Genomic DNA, 20,859 nt, shown 5'->3' with positions numbered 1-20,859 from the left:
AAACTTGCCAAATAAATATTTACAATTAAGTGATTGATAAAGATTGACATTTAAACAATTTCAACTTTTCAGATCTGCTTATAACTTATTATGTAAAATAAATATCAAAATTTTTTATTTACATTATGACTCTCATATCTTTTACATTAATAGAAATATTGCCATTTTTATGTTAAATATAATAATATAATTTATCTGTGTATAGATTATTTTTAGAGGTAATAGGTTATATATAAATTTATAAACTTAAATAAACTTAACTTTATGCTATTTAAATGGGAACATTTCATTTTAACTTACAGAAATAATTAAAACTCTAATTTTATTTAGACTTTTAAGCTGTTCCTAAGGAAAATAAACTTTGTGAAAGTATCCAGCTACCTTAAACCTCTAATGTTCTTTCTTTACCTCAAACAAATGATGGCAAAATTATTCTTGATTAGTGAGTATATCTCTTTTCACCCACAGTGCACCTCAATTCATAAAACCCAAACTTTTTATTATATTTCTCTCTTACATATTTTGTGAAAGTAAAATAGTTTATTTTGTTTAAAAATTTGCCATATGTGTTGCATGATGCACGAACAAGATATATTTCAAAACTTTGGATTTACTAAGTTTTTACATTTTTTAGGGAAAAAAAACATAGCTGTAGGAACAAGTTGACCTTTAATTCATTCAAAAATTAATTTAAACACAGACTTTTAATTAAAAACTGTAAATTTTTATTGATTTATAAAATGTGCAAAATGGAGTGTCTGGAAAAAGTATTTTAATTTTCGTTGGAATATCACACTCTTTTGGCCAAATTTTAAATTTATGTTCTGTATAATTCTATTTTTTGCAGTGCTCTATTTCCTTCTTTAAGGTATGAAGGGATGTGAATTTATTTACTTTAACCCTGAATTTAGTGGCGTAACAGCCCATACTCATCACACGCACAGCCCTTAAACCTATTGTACCTATCCCAGTTTTTTCTTTTTTTGTCCTTGGCGTTTTAGGTACAGGAGCAGGTGTTCCATTTAGGGTTGTCAGCCTAACATGGAACCTTCAGCTCTCTGGCGGTCTTTTCTTCCTGTTTTATTGTCTAAATGGAGCACAAAATTCAAATCTTGTGTGAATTTTAGGGCACCCTTTGACTTTTTTTGACGAAACCAATTATTTTGCAATTCTGTTAAAGTTTGTGTAGCATTTTTATTTTTGTCGTTTCATAACTTTTCAACCCACATTGATATTTTTTTCTTCTTATGTTAAGCAAATGCTTGATGTTGAAATATAAACCTTCATTTTTATTTCAGAAAAAAAATTTATATTTTTGTAAATTATTGTTGCAATAAAAATTTTAGCCACTTTCTTTTTGTCATGGTTATAATTTTTTGGTTTTTATTTTGGCATCATTAACTATGTTATGCTGGAATATTTTGATAAAATGGAACTGAAAGTGCTAAAAATATTATTTGCTAATTTCTTACTTTTTACAAGAATACATACCATTTAAGATAGAATTCTTATTTATTTTATTTTTTCATGCATTTATTTTAAAAAATATGACTTTTACTAAGCTTTTAATTGTGGCTTTTTAATGCCTGGCCAATTTTGTAATAGCTTATTATGAAATAAAGAATATTTGTCTGTATACTTGATCGCCAATATACTGTAAGCTCTAAAAATATGACGTTAGACATGAAGCTCAGTAAGTACAATTTTAAACAAACTATGCAGCCCATTTTTTTTTAAAAAAAAGTATATTTTGATACTGGGACATTTTAAAAAAAATTTCTTATTGTCCTAGCGTAAACTATTGTTTTAAAATAAATTATAGACTATTTTAGACAATTAAATTATAGACTGTTTTGTTAAATATTTTAAAGATAACATCAGTGATATTTTCTAGCTTGTAACTCATATCAAATTGTTTATTGCGCATTTTGTGAGACTTAATTGTTTATTCATTATGCCAGGTTATTTGAATGATTGTGATTTTGTTAGCATGTGTAGGGCTTTGTCACCAAATTAGTATTCCTAAAATCTGAAACCACATGTTCATTTTGTTTATAGTTAAACTTTTAAAATGTGTTGCTGAAAAACTGCCTATTTTAAAATCAAATGTAATTGAAATAAAAAATAAAATAATTTTTGTACTGAAAAGCAATTATTAATAGAAAAATAGAACCAATTTGTTGAGGATAAATATAAAAAAACGCCAATATTTTTATTGATGTCAATGATAGTTAATTTTATTAGTAGTTACTAATTGAAGTAAAACAATAAGCTATGTACTAAGAAGCAAAATTAATTTAGAAATGCTACTTATTTGTTTAAGAGAGCATAAAGAATTATTGATATCAGTGATGATAAATTAATTTTGATAATAGTTAATTATTGAAATAAAAATAAGCAATGAACTAAAAATAAAAATTAATAGATAAAATGTACTTATTTGTTATGGGGATCCGTAAAAAATTGCTATACTATTATAAACACCAATAATGCTTAATTTTGGTAATCGCCACAACGGGCATCATGGTAATTGATTCAGTTTTAATAGGCATGAAATATACTCTTATATAGGTTCTAGGACTTAAATGAGTAAATTTGGTGCCGATAAGAGCTGCACCAATACTATACATTTTATGATAGAAAGATACAGAAGAAGTAGATAGAAAGTACAGAAGAAAGTAGATTGATTGTGATAAATTTTAAATATCATGAGTTGCCTTGAGCACCAGCATTATGCCAGATGATACTGAATACAGTTGATCTTTATTTTGATGGGATGAACTACTAAATACATGTTTGGTTTAATCTAATAATGTAAAGCCATTGAAATAGGCAGCAAATAATAAATTTAAAAAAATCATTAGAATTGTAGGTTTTTTCTATATTGGTATTTGTCTTACAGTTTTATGCATTATGCATAATTTTTAGTATTGATTTTTTTCACCCTGTACAGGGAACTGGTATTCAGCTAGTGATACGTATTACAAAATTTATTACTGTTGAAAAAGTATTTCTCAATCAATGAATTTTCTGAAATTCGTAGTTTTATCTCTTTAGCCATTGCAAAATAAAAATTCACATTTATCATCTTGCATCAAAATGTGCTTATTTGCTAAAACAAAACAAAAAATAACTTGGTGTATCTGGCTTGTGGTGGCTTTTCATTTAGTTTCTCTCTACTTTTATTTATTTCTGGTTTTTACATACAAATACAGAAGATTTATTATCTTATTTACCTTGTAATTTTATCGCTTCAAGAAATCCCAAAACACATATTTTTGACTCACTTTAGCTTATGTTGTAACTAGTTTTTATTTGCATCTTAATATGGTTGACCAATTTCATGATTCTATTCTAAAGTTTACGAATAAAACAGGTGAAAAGTTAATATGTGTTTATGAATATTTATTTTCTATATTAAAATGTATTTGATGCAGATTGTTCTTTCTTTACAGGTGAGAAACCTTTGCTACATGATCAGTCGAAGAGAAAAGCTTTTTCGTTCTTACCTAAGGACCCGGAACGATGTCTTTGAGAAGCAGTTAGAAGTGCTGAATGAAGAATCTCCAAACCTTACAGAAAAAGAAATAAAAGAAATTGTAAAATGCAGAGGCGGGGATAACCTGTATGATAAGTTTTATTGTGTCTCTCTTGAGGAAGAAAAAGAGAAAACTCCGGAGAAAGAACTTGCACCTAAACTCCCTAACCCTTACTCTAAACCCTACCCTAACAACATCCATACCCGTTCACGAAGGCTTACAACAACTCAAAGTGTTTCTGATAATTTTGATAATGACAGTAGAGATATGCCGGTTTTAGTTAAATGTAAATCTGAAGAAAATGTAAGCACCATTGAAACAAGAAAGCAACCAATACTCACTCATTCTCCTTTTGTAATTAAAATAGAACCGACGGCAGAAAGTGAGAATAATCAGAAAACTACCGAAACTAACTCAGATATTCCTGTTTTGCCTAAGGCAGTTTTAGAAAAAAGCATCGATATATCAGAGACTCAAAGTCCTGTTAAATTAGAATCAAACAATATTGAAATGCTTAAAGGTAGTTATGAAAATACAAGTGTTAAATCTAAAAAGCCTGTGCATGTAAATGAAATTGCTTCAGACAAAATTTCATTATGTTTGAGTGATAAGGAGAATATTAATGCTCAGAAACCTGTTAAAGTGAAAAGAACTCGAAGTCAGAATGATGCCCGCCATGCTGAAATAAAAAATAACATTTTTGAGGTAAATGGCTCAAAAAATGAAATACTCATAGAGGAGCATATTGATAATGAAATTATTACTATTTCTCAATCTAAGAAGAATTCTAAACTTGATAAACGCAGCACACGTTATCCAACTAGAAATAGATTTCATTCTACAGAAATTAATTTAGAAAATGATGCAGCTTCTGAAAAATCTATAGACTCAGTTGATACCTATGCTTCAACTTCAGATGGAACTGAGTTTAAATCATCCCCCAGTAATAGTATAGAAGAATTTACTTTTGTTTCTCAAAATACTGAGCGAAATGAAATCAATGGAGAAATTTCCCCACAAATTCAACGAAAAAGACCTGGAAGGCCAAGAAAACTGCCTCGATTGGAAGCTATTCCCAATGATATTTCTATAAATAAAGACACTGCAAATCTTGACAATGAAAAGACTAGTTTGTGTGACAGCATGTTGGAACTCTCTGATTCCAATCAAAGTAGTTTTACAATGTCCTTGAGGAATGGTAAGGAGCACATAATTTCACCCTCTCGCCGTAAGAAAGGTCGTAAGAGAAGAGGGAGGGCAAGTGTCAAACTAGATCACTCAGATCCGTTACCTCTTAAGGAAACCAACCAGAGCACTGTTTCAGAGGGCATTGACCAAAGAGATGACAAAAGTTCGCCTGACTGGGATTCTGAAGATACACGACTGCCAAGGCTTGCGTCATTTGAGCCTCCTGCCCCAACTCGGATAGTTATCCGGATAAGGAAGGAACCAAATGACTCATCTTCATCTTCCGATGTCCCAGCAGCATTCCATATTGTACGTAACGACATCAATGCCAACTCTGAGAACTCAGTGTCTGAGTTTCCTTCCAAAATTAACGGTGACATGTCCCCTGAGAGTCCGACATCCAGGGATGATAATGACTGTAGGCATCGATATTCAATGAGAGAAAGGAGTGTCACCCCTAGAAGTTTAAAATGTACATTTAGTAGAAGCTAGTAATGCTTGCAAATTTCTTCATAGAGATCAGGGATTCTAAACCTTTGTAAGAGCATGGGCCCCTAATTCCCATTTGTTTTTATAAATCTAATTCTGATATTCTAAGTACCAAACATATATTTTTTTAGCTAAAGTTATTAAGAATAATAAATATTAGGAAAACGTTGTATTGATAGTTAAACTTTTAAAATAAATTGTCAATGGTGACAAGTTTAGCATGTAAGTATGTAGTTTAAATAAATTAAAAACAAAAATCTGACAAGTACATAAATTCTTGTTCAACTTTATGTTAAGTAAGAAATAGATATTATTTTATATCAATTTTAGTTTAAAAATGAATTCATAATAAAACTACTTGAAAATACTAGTTTTTAACCTATTTTTTTTTTAATTGAAATGTAATTGTAAATGAAATTAAAAAAAATTAAAACCTTGATATCTAATTGAAACTGAAATTTTGAATCCATTATCTCGCAATAATAATGTTTATAGACAAGCTTTTAACCATTTAGCTATAATGCACGTGTTACATTTTAATATATGAGCAGAAAAATAAGCTTGGGTAATTTGTTCAAATTAGTTCTAAAAGCTGAAATTTGCTTTTTAAATTTAACCATTAGGATCTATGAAATTTTTTTAAACTTTTTACATGTAAAGAAAATTGTTTTGTTAACAATATTATGAGATTAATGCTGGGTGGAAATTTTCAATGATTTTTAACAAATCCAAATGTTTCATAAATATTAATTTTGTTGAATATTTATATATTTTTTTTCCGGATGAAATATTTCTGCGGTTTTCTTGGGGTTTATGAGCCATTGGTTTAGAATCTTGATGCATGTATATATTTTTCACTCACCTGTACAAAATAACAAAGTCCTTATTTTATGATGGAGAGGTTAGTTAATTAAATTATTGTTGTTGTACAAAGGTAATTGATAATCTCTCCCAATGTGAAAATAACAGAGATAAAATTTTCAGTATTAAATTACATTTGAATGATTAAGATAAAAGATTATATGAAATTAATGACTGTTGATGGATTATATATATTTTAACTTGACTCAATGATTTTAATCTATCTAGTCCTCTAAAAAACTGTGGTGCATCCCTGTTTTTAGAATTCACATGGCCCTCTGTCAATGTGCTTTTAATCCATGTTCATGCAAATATTGACAACTGTAAAAATGCACTTATTTTAAATGTCTTGTAGATTTTTTTTTTTTTTTTTAAATTCTAACAAAGATTTATAAAAAAATTTCTTTGTGTACTTTATATGTGTGTTAATTGAAATTAGGTGTATCGATTTTGAAGCTCGTTCAATTTCTTAATATCTGTTGCAAATAATATTGGAAATGTTAATATATTCTTCTCAAAAATCATCTTTACTTAGATTTTTTTTCTTCTAAATCAAATGAATGGGTGAATTACTATTTTATGAGTAAATTTAATTTTCAGCTTTTGTGTTAAACTAAATCTGGGCATCAATTTTTGTGATTTGTTTCACTCCTCGGTTACTAATTCATTCTCATGCAAATATCAACTTTCGATTATTTAAAAAAAATTTTAATAAGTAAATATTTTTAATTTTTTTTTTTTTTTGTGATTAAAATTAAGATACAATAATGTATATTTAAGATAATAAGTATTCAATAAAAGATGTATAGAAAATTATAATGAAATATTTTTTTTTCTATTAATTTTTGCATTTTCATTTCTCCTTGTTAAAAGCTGATTGGCATTGATTTTGCAATTTGCTTTGACTCAATTCAAAATCTTTCTTCTATGATTCTTCTTTTTTGTGTGATTTAAATCGATTTTAATGGAAACTCAGGAATTATTTATAACAACTTAATCTAAATTAAATTAACTCATATTCAAAAGTTCACTTACTTATTTTACTACATAAGAACAAACAAACAAAAAACTACTATTTTTCAGTTCTTAAATTAAAAGTCAGAATTAGCGACAATTTGGTATTTATATTATTCTTTTTGTATTCATTTTTAATTTAATTTAGTATAAATTTTGATTGTACATTTAAAGTGGCCTTTTTTTTATTATTATTATTATTTAATAATTGTCTAACTTAAAATCAAAACATAAATTTTTTTCACAATGGTTTAGTTGTATAAAAAGACTCTATTTTGATTTTAGCAGCTTTTACATCAATATAATTTAGTAATAATGCTCGATATTGTCCCTAGCCTGTAAATTCTCCTTTTGAGCTACATAAAATATTTTAACATTATATTGGAGTTATTTTTATTGCAAGAACTATCGACCTTCAATATATTTGTTAAGTCGATGTTACTTATGATCTTTGAATCTCTATTTAATTTTTAAAATTATATTTGCTTAGAAACTATATTTTAAGTACTTTTTTTTCAAGCAATACTTCTTATAAAATTAATTATTCTTGTTTAACTTAATTATTCTTGTTTAGTTTGTTTGGTAATTTATTGGATTTGAGGTTTTACTTTCATAAGCTACTTAAAATAAATCCTATTAAATATTATGCATTTATATTTTTATAGTCGTTATGATTCATTTTTGTAATTGAAAGTCAGCTTTCTAAAGATTTATTGTTAATAATTTTCTTTACGAATTCAACTTTTCTTTTCTCAAATTTTAAGTTTACTCTCCCAGACTTATTGCTAATAATAATTTTTTTTTATTTGATTATTTTTCTTTAATTTAACCTATTTAAGACTTACTGTTAATTGGTACCTTTACTTAATTAATTAATTTCCATCTTTTCTTTTTCTTTTGAAATTTTTTTAGTTTTCCTTATATTTGACATTATTCTATGAAACCTATAAAGCTTGGTTGGTAATCTTATAAGTATAATGAGTTCTTGTTTTGTATCTGTAGTTCTTAATAGTTCATTCAAAATTTCTTAACTTTCATTTGTCTGTTCCCACTTAACTTATTGGGATGATTTCTAAAAGGGTTCTGTTTTATTGCTTGATTTTTATTTTTAACTGTTTCAAAACACCTGTTCAGTTCATATTTGTAGTTATCTCTTTCTTTTTAAGACAGTTAATCGCATATTTCTTCCTAATTTAAAAACTTTGAGTTAATAAATAAAGTAAAATACCTTTCATAAGTTTCTAATTTAATTGTTATAAAATACTTTATGATGAAAAAAGCAACTGTAGATATTTAAAATAACTGTATTGTTAAGTTTAATAGTTGTATATAGCAAAAATATTATCTCAAAACACTTTAATCTATTTCCTGTTTTAGATGTATTTCATCTTTACACTTTTGTTCCTAGAAAATGTTCTCTGTGCCTACCTTGTTAGTAAATAATGTTAAATAATTTTTTGTTTGAATTCTTTCAAATATTTTAAACAATACCTATGCTTGTTTTTTTTTTTAAAACAATATTTATACAGTTTGTCATGTAATTTTTTTCAAAAAAAACTATGCAAATACAGGAAGAAATATCCATGTGTAATTAGTGGGAAAAAAATATGTATATAGATTTACTGTAATATAGAGATTCTTTTATGTAAAATTGTGTTTATGTGTGCATGATTATGAAAGCTTATATATTTACAGCTAATGACTCGAATAATTTAATGTAACTGTTTATATTTATAAAATATTTATTATTTAATGTTTTCTTTCATAATTTTCATGATGAAGATATATGTTTGACATGAAAAGTGTATAGTTTATTTCACTATTAGTGACCTGGAGTTTAAAGAAGAAATAAGTGGCTCATATCTTTTTGGAATTAGAGTGTTACATATTTCAGAGTTATATGATTGGGAGTAGTAAATTGTCTTGTGTGTGTGTTTTGTTTCCTCCAGATATTTATGGCTTTTGTGAAATCTAAATTAATGCTTTTGCATTGGTTATGAGTTTAACAGAGATGCCAACTTACATGATTTATTCATAACTATTATGACTTTGTGATCAAGATTAAAAAGTTGAGTAATAAAAATTACGCTTTTTGACAATTTTAGTAATTTTATATTATAAATAAGCTTTTTTCCTCTTTGGCTATCAAGAGTTATGAAATGTTATTGTTGATAGCAAATATTAAAAAAAAAAAAAAAAAGAATAACGCTTAGCTTTTTATTTTATTTACATAATAGTAAATCATGCATAATATTAGCAGTAAAAACACTATAAAATTGCAATAATTTAAGTTTTGTAACTGTCATATGGGCATTATATTTAGTGTGGATAACTGGTTCTGAAAGTTGGCACCTCTGGTTGAATTTTATGTATAAAAGGTCATTTTGCAGTATTTGTTCTAAGGTTTTTTTTTTTTTTTCATCTAAATTTTTGTATTTTTTTCATTGTAAAAATATGAATAAGAAATTTTCAACATATTCTTTATTCTTTTTAACAATATTTTTCTAAATGTTTTGTTTTGATTCTCTTAATAGTTATTTTTTAATTTATATATCAAGTTTTGTTGTTAGCCATAAAAAGTCAAATACTCTGGAATGACCGTAAACAGTTTTAATTTTTTTTTAAAATGTAAATAAGAGTATTGTTACTTTCCCAATTTTCTCAGTACTGCAATTTTTGAATGTTTATTATTAACCCTTAAACTGCCATAGGAAAAATGTATAAGGGATTCTTTCTTCAATTTATTTTCTCATATTGAGTGGGTTTGATAAAAAGTCAAAGCGAGTGGTGTTTTGGCAGTTTTAATGGTTAAATGATACACTCATTAACCCTTGATTACATTCTTGTTACTTTTAATTTAATTGAGCACCAATTTATGCCTTGTATGTTTTTTGTTATATTTATGAGATGACTTGTATTTAATTATAAAAGGGTCAAATGCAGGTCATTTGATTTATTTATTAAGAAATTAATTGTCAAATTAAAAAAAAAAATTGCAGTTAGCAATCTTTATCTTTTAAAAAAATATTTTGACTAAAAAAAATTTAATTCTTATTTTTTTATATATATTTTGTATGTTCAGCGAAAAAATAATAATTTTTCAGTTTGCATGCTGAATCTTTCATAAAAATTTGATCTTGATTCGTATTTTCTTCTAGTAACTGGCATGTTCCTAGCTGAGCAAGTGATTGTCAGGGTGCGTAGTGTTTTTGAAATGTTTTTAAATGTGCTTATTTTTGGTTTTCGATTTTAGAAATATATAAAAAAAAATATATCTATTCCAAAGTAACGAAAGTTTATAAGATAGTTCATTTTAGAAATCATGTTCTTTCCTTTTATTTTTTTAAAGATCCACTTACAGTCATATTTTATATTTTAATAAAATATGACTGTGAGCGGGGATTTTGTTACAAATTCAGCTCTAAAGCAAAAGAAGTAATCAATGAGGTACATTTTCTTTTTTTTAAATAAATTTGGTTGAATAAAATCTATTGAATATTTTTAATATATTACTCACATGAAATCCCGCATTTTAGTCTTCATATTATCAGTCACAACTGGTGCCGTTCCATCGTAGACGTATGTAGTGTTTTGATAATTTTTTTCCTCAGCAATTGTTGCTACAAATTTTTACTTTTTTTAAAAAAATCTCTGTGTTTTTTATTGCTCAGATACTATTATGCATGCAAAGTTTGAATTCGATTTTCAGAAAATCACTTTTTAACACGCCCGATTTGCACCTATAGCATCGTTGATCCTTGTGGTGTTTCATATGGACAGTTATTGCTACGAATTTCCACACTTAAAAAAAAGATGTTTTTTTTTAAAAAACAGTTTTATTACACGCAAAACTCATTCTCGTTTATTTGATAATTTACTTTTTTAATCCGACGATTTAAAAATTTTTTCAGCAATTATTGCTAACGCTACTAATTTCCACGGGATTTTTAAAATTCTGGTTATTTCTCCGTTAATATTATTTCTGCATTTAAAATTTTAATTGCCCATTTAAGTAATCACATTCTGATGCAAATCACAATTTACGCCAATAATATCGTAAATCCATAGTGCTTTGTTTGTATTTTTGACAGTTATTAATACTAATATTCATGTGGATTTTAAAATATAAAATTTTAATACAATGTTTATTACTACAACCGAATCTCGAAACACGCAATTGAGTTACCACTTTTTTTAAAGTCCGATTCACGTGATTTTGTCGTCAATCTTTTTTTCTCGTTAGTTACTGCAACGGATTTCACGATTTTTAATTAATTTTGTTTTTTAATGTGATGATGATTTACAAAATGTGAAAAGGGGTATTAGTGCGTTTTTCCTCTTAAAAGAATATCGCCCATAAAATTAGAATAAAAAAATGTTACATATTTTATTAAAATATGTATATATACAATTTATTTTTATCAAAATAAAAAAAAAAATTTTGTAAGCTCAACACTTTTGTTACTTCAAAATTAGTAACACATATATTTGTTATTATTAAAAGTTTCTTGCCGAAAGATATCAATGTTAGAGAGTTTTGTCGCAGAAAGCCCGAAAAAATTTCTGCCACAAGGTTTATCTATATCATTTGATAAATATAAGAGACCATTGATTTTATTTAAAATTAACTTCTGACAAAAATGTTTAGCTTCAATGCTCATTGTGTTTTCATTTCAAAATTATTGAAAAAACATTTTTAAACGTTTCGTAATTTGTTCGTTATAATAAAAGAAAATTAAAAACTGAAATTTTATAGAGGACCATTTAATTATTTACATTTGCAATATGAATTTATTAAGATTTTTTATTTTATTATATTGCTAAATTCTCTACACATCTCCAACAATTTAATATAATATTAATCTCGTAAATGTTTTTTCTTTCTTTCTAGTATACATTTATGAATATTTTTTATTTAAATCTAAAAAATACCACTGATAACTTTTTTTTAAAATTAAAGTTTGACTAATTGCAATTTTGATTACTTTTTTTTACATAATTGAATTGAATTATTATTATTTTAAAAAATAGAATGAGCAACTGCATGTAGAATACATTTAAAATTGTGCAAAAAATTTTTTCGTGATGAGGAATAATGTCAAGAATAGAGTTCTGTGCCAGAAACTAGTTATTTTATCATTATAAAATATTTGAAAAATGTTTTTGTATTTTGTTTATTTAAAACTTTTCGACAATAAGAACATAAATTTTTATTTGTGTGCATATAATAATAATGATTTTTTTAAAAAAAATGTACTTAAAGTCATACAAGTGCTTAAAAAGTGTTTTTTTTTTTTTTTTTTTTAGTAAAATTTTTTCTATTTACCCTTATTGTTTACATTTATTAATAACACTAAATATTTTTGAATCTCGTTTGTTTTTAGGCTTTATTTTTTCAAATCATGACCATCTACTTAATCTTTTACTATATTTAATATAACTTCACATGGAAAATAAACCTTGTTTCTCAAAAAAAATTTTTAGTTTTCTGTAATGAAACTGTAACTGAATTTTTTGTATGAAAAATTCAATGTTTTTTAACAGTTAAATAATACATTATATCAATTCTTTTATATAATATTTTTGGCAATTCTGCTTTGCCATTAAAGTAATTGTTTCTTATCTGCCCTAAAAAAACTTGAAATTTTAATATGAATCTTGTTTTTAAAATAAAGCTATCATGACAAAGTTATCAGCTTATAAGCAGTTATTTTAAGTTATAATAAAATGTAAGCTTTGATACATGATTTAAAATCATTTTAAATACTATGTTAATTAATGTAAAATACGAGTTCAATAGCCTTTTTTTCCCCCTCCAAATAATATAATTTTTCTTTCAATATAGCTGACAAGTTAGCTTTGCTATAACTATCGTAATATGTTTGTAATTGTTGATTGTAGTTTACCTAAAAGGCTTGAAACATTTATGTCAATCTCGATTTTAAACCTAAGTTCTTGTCATTGTTAATAACATTTCAACATTTAAGAGAGATATTTGTATCAATTATTTTAAGTCGTAGCAAATGTAATTTATTTACATTTCATTTCAAATAATTTTGATCGCCACAACATAAAAATAATTTCAAGATAAATATAAAATACTTGATCAATATGTTGTGTAGTTAAATGATTGAAAAATTTTAAAAATAAATATCTTTGTTAATTTTTATTTAATACAATTTTAAAAATTGTGAAGTGGGTTGATGGTAAAGGTTTTAAAAAAATTAGTTCAGGTTAAATTACCATGAAGAAATTATTTAAAAAAAAATCATTTGCTAGTTAACTGTATGTTAAATGAATAAAAACTGTATTAAATTTAAGTTGCGTTTAAACGTTTGTAGAAATTTAATTGAATTCAATGGTCAATAATTTGAACATAGAGAAGATTTGTTATATTCCTGGGTTAAAGTAATTATTGGGAAAATTGCTTGTTAAAATACTAAAAGATATGGAAAATTGTTTATTTTTATTAGTTCTTGTATTTTTAAAAAAAATTTTATTTGCTGATGAAATATTTAAAATAAAAATAACATCTCATTAGAAAACAGGTTTATGAATGAAGAAAACAATATATTTTTTGTTTTAACAATTCAAAAGATTTTTCTTAAAACTCTAAGAACTGAGTTAATTTATTCATTATCAAAATAAAAATAAAAGGAAGAAAAGAAAACTTATTTTATGTGAAGCATACATAAGTTTTGATTTCGAAAATGAAAATCTTACAAATATATATACATATATATACAATGTTATAGAAATTTCGCTTAATTGGTTTAGAAAAACCTTATGTACTGTCAAAGCATGCAAAAAGAAAATTATTATTTATTTATTTTTCCTTTTAAACTTTTTTTAAATGACTATAATGCTATATTTTATACAGATATTGTTGATAAATGAAACAAGTAGCTAATATTTTTGTCAATATTTGCTACTGTGGATTGCACTGTTTATTAAAATTGGAAATTGTTTCACATTTTAAAATAAAGCACTTCTTCCTATGATTGCGCTCTGTAAGGCAAATGTTTTTAAACACTTGAATTGTTTTAATTTCACTCTTCTATTGCATTTTATTATTTGGACTAGAATTTGGAGCATTTGTATCTGTGGCAAGTTCTGTTAGACATCTGAATTTTATGATTCATATATTATATATAATAAATGTTTTATTGAAGTGCTGTCTTTTTATTTAATGTTGTTTTCTTTGTAAGGTGTGGTTATAAATTTCCAGGACTGATCTTAATTACTCTAGAAAATGTTATCTAAATTAAAGTGCATGCCTATTAAACGTGTTTCGAAGAAATAATATCCACCTGATTTCCTGCAATTCTGAACTCCTTCATAAAAGTTTCTGAAACAACTTTAGCTGTTCTCTTTCAGAATGCTTTTCATTTCGGACGTTCTTAATGTCGTTGATGTTCTTAAACCTTGTTCCTTTATTTTCCTGTTTCAAAAATTAAGTGTTCAAGAGATTTGTCTGAAAAGTATATAAATAATTGCTCTCCACAACTTCCGAAACCAAAAAATTTAAAATTAAAAAAAAACAAAGTTTAAAGATGCGGAAATCATTTAAAAAAAATTCATTTCTGGAATTAAAGAGTATTCCGAGCAGGAAATTAACGAAAGTTGGAACTCGAATTATAATTCTTAAGTTCTTCCATTCTTCTCCACTTTTTTTGCCAGTTTTCTCTCCCCCCCCCCCTTCTTATTAACACTTTCCGGGGCAGTCTGGCAACACTAATTCAACTAATGTTACAAACCATTAGAAATGTAAAAGTAGTTGATTTAACGTTTAGCAACCACTGTTCTCTAAACAACATAGCTAAACCAAAGTATGTCAGTTTTCTTTGAATGAACTGTCTGAGGTCTTAGTTCCTTCCTGATTAAAATTTTCAATCGAAATTTGCTGTTTCGGAAAAGGTTAGCCAAATAAGTTCTTCTAACTAAAGACAATTCCGAATTTTTTTTAAGTGAACTTCGTTTGCCAAAGAATTCTGAATGTCCTAATTTTCGTTGGTTACATTCATGCGTGCAGAAGGGTTCACAGCACTTCAGATCGAATTCTATCTTTTTCTCCTCTCTCAATATTTTTCTCAGACTGGACTGATGCTTTTCAGCCGATGTAGTAAATTAGTGGACAATTTTCTTTCCGATTGCAAGAAATTCTACAAAAATATTAAGACTATTTTTAATTCACCACTTACGACAAATATTAAAGTAAAAGTATACCCATTGTATGAAATTTATAAAGTAAGATGGGAAATGATACCGATTTACATATAATACATTTTATTCTGGAATTGATTCGCAATTATGCAGTCTGGCTGCACTAAAATGGCTACTTAAACACATATTTTGAAGAAAAATCTATAAAAAATTGGCAAAAACGACTATTTTGCAATCAGATACGAAAAATAGCCAATTTTTTTTTAATCAGTCAACTACTAAAAAAAAAAAAAAATTCGTGAATTTATTTTTTTTTAATCAGTCAACTACTAAAAAAAAATAAATTCGTGAATTTTTCTTCTTTTTTTTGCATTATTACTTGATCTTTTTTCCATGTACGGTATCATGGTTAACATTCATGCTAAGCTTATTATATTAGAATGTAACAATTAAACAAAAATTAAAATAAGCCAAATTTCTCGCATATAATTAAATAATGAAAATTGGTATCATTTAAGTAGTTCAGATAAAGAGTGCAAAAAAAATAATATATCTTGAATGACTTTCACGAAGTAAGTACCGATAACGGTGATTTAAAAGGGCGACCTCAACTATGCTAATTAAATATTGCTAACAATTAAGTTATTGAATCGGACACAAAAACATACGGTCTCTGAATATGCATTCCTATTTTTACGACGTACATTAAGTATGGGTAGTAATCGCTATCTAGAAAATATGGCCCCAATAGCTTAGGCAGGAGAACAGTCCTAAGTTCGGGTCTCTTTAAGTTCATTTAACTTTTTGTTGTTGTTATTTTTCCACTTCTCGGGATTTTTTTAAGCGAATTGAAATATTTTAAAAGTGAAAGTAGATATATATATATATACACACAAATTTTTTTTTAATGCCATCTGAAAACTACTTTATTTTATTTTATAATCGTCGTTGAACAGCCGACCGAATTTTATGGGTTTACGACTACTAATGTTCAACTCCGTAGCCTTGCAATTTTGAACCCAATCCAGAAGACAAGGGAACTCCTAGATCGAGTATTGGCAGAAATTGCCTTCGTGGAGGGCTTTTTTTTTGAGGGAGCTAACCCGCATTTGCGTTACATGGAGAGGAGGACCACGAGAATCTCCCACGGCAAGGGGACTCTAACCCATGATTCGTCTACCACTGAGGATATTTCACGCAAGCACTGTGGTCGGTGCAAGTCTAATATAAAAGAATAAAATAAGCGTAATAGGAGCCGATTTCATCGAAAAGGCAGTTCTTATTTCGATCGTTTTTCCGGAACTTTTTTCTACGAATATGCACATGTTTTTTTGAAATCCCGATATTTTCAATGTTATAATATCATACGCGAATATCATCTTTCAATTATCACTGTTTGATAGACTCAATTCGCAATGAAGAGAAAAAAATTAAATAATTACCAGTATGTTGTAAAACATTTATTTTATATATTTAAAAAAAATGATTTAAATAAGTAAAATATTAAAAAAACTGATATCAGGAGCTCTGCGAAAACTTATTTGAAAGTGGCTACTATTTTTTATGTCTCTGGTAGCCAGAATAATATATTGTGCTAGAATGATATGTTGTGTGAATGGAATTGCGAGAAAAACTTGCAAATATATATATATATATATATATATATATATATATATATATATATATATATATTCACAACTCCTGTATGTGAAAATTGGTACACCATGAAGGAATAGTCATAATTTAATAAAATTTAATACACAGTTGAGTGGTAGTGGTATAAATAAATAGGTTCGTCGCTCATCGTAAAATCAAATTTATTTCATATTGTTATCTGTTTGTCTTTAACGAAAAGGCGACAATTTGTTGGAGGCAAGATGTTAGTCGCATTCACTCTTGCCTTTCTTGGTTTTTCTGGTAGATGCAGGGTTTGACACACTTTCTAGCATCAGATTTAAATTTCCGATGATAGAAGCACATTTTGGAGTTTCGATGTGGAGATGAGGATTGGCTTTGACGATTACGAAACTGTGCATAATTCCGGTTGCGAGACCTGCTGCGTGTCCGCAATGCAGCTACTTCTTTTCGTAGAGCTCTAACTTCTTCTAAAAGTTCAAAGGTGCATTGTTGGTTTGAAGAAACTTCGCTAACTTCACTTGAAGTTGACACTTCCATTACTTTATCAGCGATTTCTGCTGCTCTAGTTGAACTTAGTGAAGGGATTGCGGCCAATATCGACTGAACATGCTGCGGTAGCTGATTTAGAAATAGTTCCAAAAGTAGAGAATCTGAGATTTTGTGGGATTCAGCTCTTCTCTGCATAGTGCGCAAGAGTTCACTAGGCTTTCTATCTCCTAGTTGCTCTCCGGAAAGTAAACGTCGAATTTCCTGGGACTTTGTCTCCCCGCAGCGTGCAATAATTTCTTCTTTCAGCTTTTTGAAAGGATCGTCTACGTCAGGAGTTATAATGACGTCCCTTACAACTGCGGCTACTTCAGGAGGAAGATGGGCGAGGCAGTAGTGAAACTTTGTTTTGCTCTCTGTAATTGGCTTCGGTGTCGCAAGCTGGAAAGTTGCTTCGACCATATGGAACCACAGGTGTGGATCAGAAATATTGAAGATGGGAATTGTTACTGCAGATGATTCCGCCATAGTTGCAGTTTCCTATTAATCCAAGAACCACAAACAGGAAAGATCAGAAATAAAAGTTACTTGTATCGTCAGACGGGTCTGGTTCATTTCATCGACAATCACTTCATCGACAGGCCATTTCATCGACACCACTTCATCGACAGGCCATTTCATCAACTAGGTCATTTCGTCGACAGGCCGTTTCCTCGACAGGGTTGTTTCGTCGACAGGGTCATTTCGTCGACAAGTCATTTCGTCGACAAGTCATTTCGTCGACAGGGTCATTTCGTCGACAGGGTCATTTCGTTGACAGGGTCATTTCGTCGACAGGGTCATTTCGTTGCTAGTGTCATGCGTAATTCTGAAACTATTTTAGAGATTTAATCAAAATATTTCTATTATTAATTAGAAAAATGCACTTATTTAATTTTATACTAAAGTAAAATTCTTTATGGCGGTTTATTGTTCCAATTGCACTAAAAGAAGTTCGCTTTTTAAATTAATTAATAGGTAGTTGAGAAGCGTTTAAACGGTTGATGTATCGAAATCTACTTTTCTATATCTAAATCGTAATAGCTCGACACTTATTTTTAGGATAGGTAAGGATTGTCTTCAGAACATTACCAAGCATGATATCCGGACCGTGGTTACAGTTAATATAGTGTGACGTTAACAATCAAATTGTTTTTAATATCAAATCAAATTAATAAAATATATTTTTAGATTTGAAAGCAATAAAAATATATTACAATGAAAATGTAGACACTATTTCAAGGAGAGGAAAGCTAAATTTATTGCTGTAAAATTTTTCAACATTTTTACATAAATTTTAACAAAAACATAGACATCAGTCGAATTCTCACAGAAATGAAAATAATCATAGACCTAATTATTATATCTGCTTAAGTAGAAAAAAAATTCTAGGTTTTTTATGATGGAAAAGTAATTTCTTAATGTTCACTTTAATTGCAATTTTAAACTTTTTGTTCAGCATCTTTAACATTAGGACAGGAATATGCGTATTCGAACAATCGAATTGAGTCTTAGTTTCGTTACTACTATTAGAGATTTCGAAGAACAATAGGAACACAAGCTTGATGTTTAGGTATTTACCGAGGCGGTTGTAGATTCCCACAATATTTAAAGTGCTACTCACCTTACCAAAATTGTTTAGAAGCACGGGCGTAACGTTGCAAGCCTGTTAGTGTTTGGTCTTCACAAAATATGTTTTTTCTATGAATAGTGAATTTAATAATAGTATTAATTATTCAATTCTAATCTAATACTATCAAATTATACTATTTTTGCATTATACTATTATTATAATTAAATAATAATAGTATAATTTAATAAGAATAATAATAGTAGTAAGTAAATGATGAATTAATTCATTTTTTATTTGCAGGATTTAAATTAGACACATTTTGCTTAAAAGAAAATTAACAAAAAGTCAAGCTTGGAATTTAAATGTAAGAATAAATAACTCCTACTCTACAAAAAAGAAAAAAAAAATTGCAATTAAAATTTGACCAATTTTTTCTAGTATAATTGCTGAAATTTTCAACTGATTTTCTACACAGGATGAAAACACAATTTCCAAACACTTACTGACCACTATTAGCACGACTTATCGCCAATCAAAATTTTGATTATTTTCTGCCTGAACAAGCCAGGAGACTCAACAAAACTAAAATGTAGAAAAAATGAAAATAAAAAATGCATATGTATTTAAAATATCAAGTTTGTTCAATAGACTACAAATGAGAAAAACAATTTATAAAAATTTTCACGCATAGCAAAAACCACAAGGGCAAAATTTCACAAAATATTCTATCAACATTCAAAATTCCACTTTTTTCGTTTTGGTAACAAAAATTCACATTTCTTTATCAGGACACATATCAAACATGATATTTAAAAACATTTCCATTTACACTTTTTAAAGGACTTATTGCTCGCCTTTAAAATATATACTCTCACTGCAAATTCTATTAATTTAAAAAAATTTTTATTCTCTTGCAAATCGAAAAGAAAAACATTTTAATATTTGAGTAAAAAAACAAGTTTGCTAAACTTATTTTAATAAAACATTAATGAGAATAAAATCAGATGTATATAGATAACTCTCCTCAATTATAAACTCAAAAGTCAATTTATTTGTTATATCGTAGTAAATTGCGTTTTTTTTTTTTCCCAAATGTTTTAGATCATAAAAACCAATTAGACAGGTTTCCTCCCCTCCTCTGATTTAGAACCATTTTTTATATCATTTCGATTGCATCGCATACCGAGGATGTGGAGTCATTGTGAATTTTTTTTTTTTTTTTTTTTTTTTTTTTTTTTTTTTTTTTTTTACATTAACGAAGTTTATTTTATAAGGTAGAAAAACTTATAAATGTTTAGGGAACATATAGGATAAAATACATATTAAACTATTAAACGCCAAAACGTTATAAATAATTAATTAAATAAGAAATAAAATAAACTGGAAATGCGAGAACAAGATTTTTGTTTCAAATAATATTTCATTTAAATTTTACAAGAATTGTCAGAAACTTCCCTCTTCAGCAGAATAGCTGACAAAGACACGAGGAAGAGGATTAGAACAAAAATTTTTATCAACATTATTTCCCAATATGTTTTCCAAGTTGGATTTTCATTTTATTTTTCCCCTCATGCATTTTTTTCCCAAGATTTTTATAATGCTAGGAAGTTCAGCCCGTTGCTCACTTCGCTCGCTAACCTTCGTAATAGCCACTCATACAACTTAGTTTGTTTTTTTCCTATATCGATCTTTCTTTTAAAGAGAAAATATATAAATATTGAAATTTCATGTAAGAAAATTTTATTAATATGTCAATAGTAACAAAATTAACGATTACTTGAATATGAAAAAAAATCAACTGAGCTTGAAAAAAATCAATATCTAAACACAGGGAATATATAAATTTTTGATAAAACAAGAAGTAAACTT

The 20,859-nt window shown here is 27.3% G+C and overlaps 2 protein-coding genes across 5 annotated transcripts in view; one reads left to right on the top strand and one right to left on the bottom strand.

Moving 5' to 3' along the window:
* Positions 1–5,473, top strand: part of LOC107453120 (uncharacterized) — a 45,142-nt gene extending 39,669 nt beyond the window's left edge. For all 4 annotated transcript variants that reach the window (XM_016069812.5, XM_043046225.3, XM_087165607.1 and 1 more), the window contains exon 17: positions 3,456–5,473. In XM_016069812.5, the coding sequence (XP_015925298.2) occupies positions 3,456–5,219 (1,764 nt within the window). In that variant the 3' untranslated portion in view covers positions 5,220–5,473. The remainder of the gene's footprint in view (positions 1–3,455) is intronic.
* Positions 5,474–17,112: 11,639 nt separating this feature from the next.
* LOC147807762 (uncharacterized) lies at positions 17,113–17,897 on the bottom strand. Its single transcript, XM_087165606.1, has one exon. The coding sequence runs from the start codon at positions 17,838–17,840 to the stop codon at positions 17,145–17,147; it is 696 nt and encodes a 231-aa protein (XP_087021732.1). The 5' UTR covers positions 17,841–17,897; the 3' UTR covers positions 17,113–17,144.
* Between the last annotated feature and the right edge of the window lie 2,962 nt (positions 17,898–20,859).

Source organism: Parasteatoda tepidariorum, chromosome 6 (genome assembly GCF_982258835.1).
Source record: "Parasteatoda tepidariorum strain Cologne lab strain chromosome 6, Ptep-v5.0, whole genome shotgun sequence".
In the NCBI taxonomy this organism is placed as follows: domain Eukaryota; kingdom Metazoa; phylum Arthropoda; class Arachnida; order Araneae; family Theridiidae; genus Parasteatoda; species Parasteatoda tepidariorum.
The sequence above is the reverse complement of the archived record's forward strand: the minus strand, read 5'-3'. Positions and strand labels throughout refer to the sequence as shown.

What these genes read in the sequence shown, in the direction of transcription:
- LOC147807762 (XM_087165606.1), bottom strand. Translation starts at nt 17,840, where the DNA reads ATGGTCGAAGCAACTTTCCAGCTTGCGACACCGAAGCCAATTACAGAG.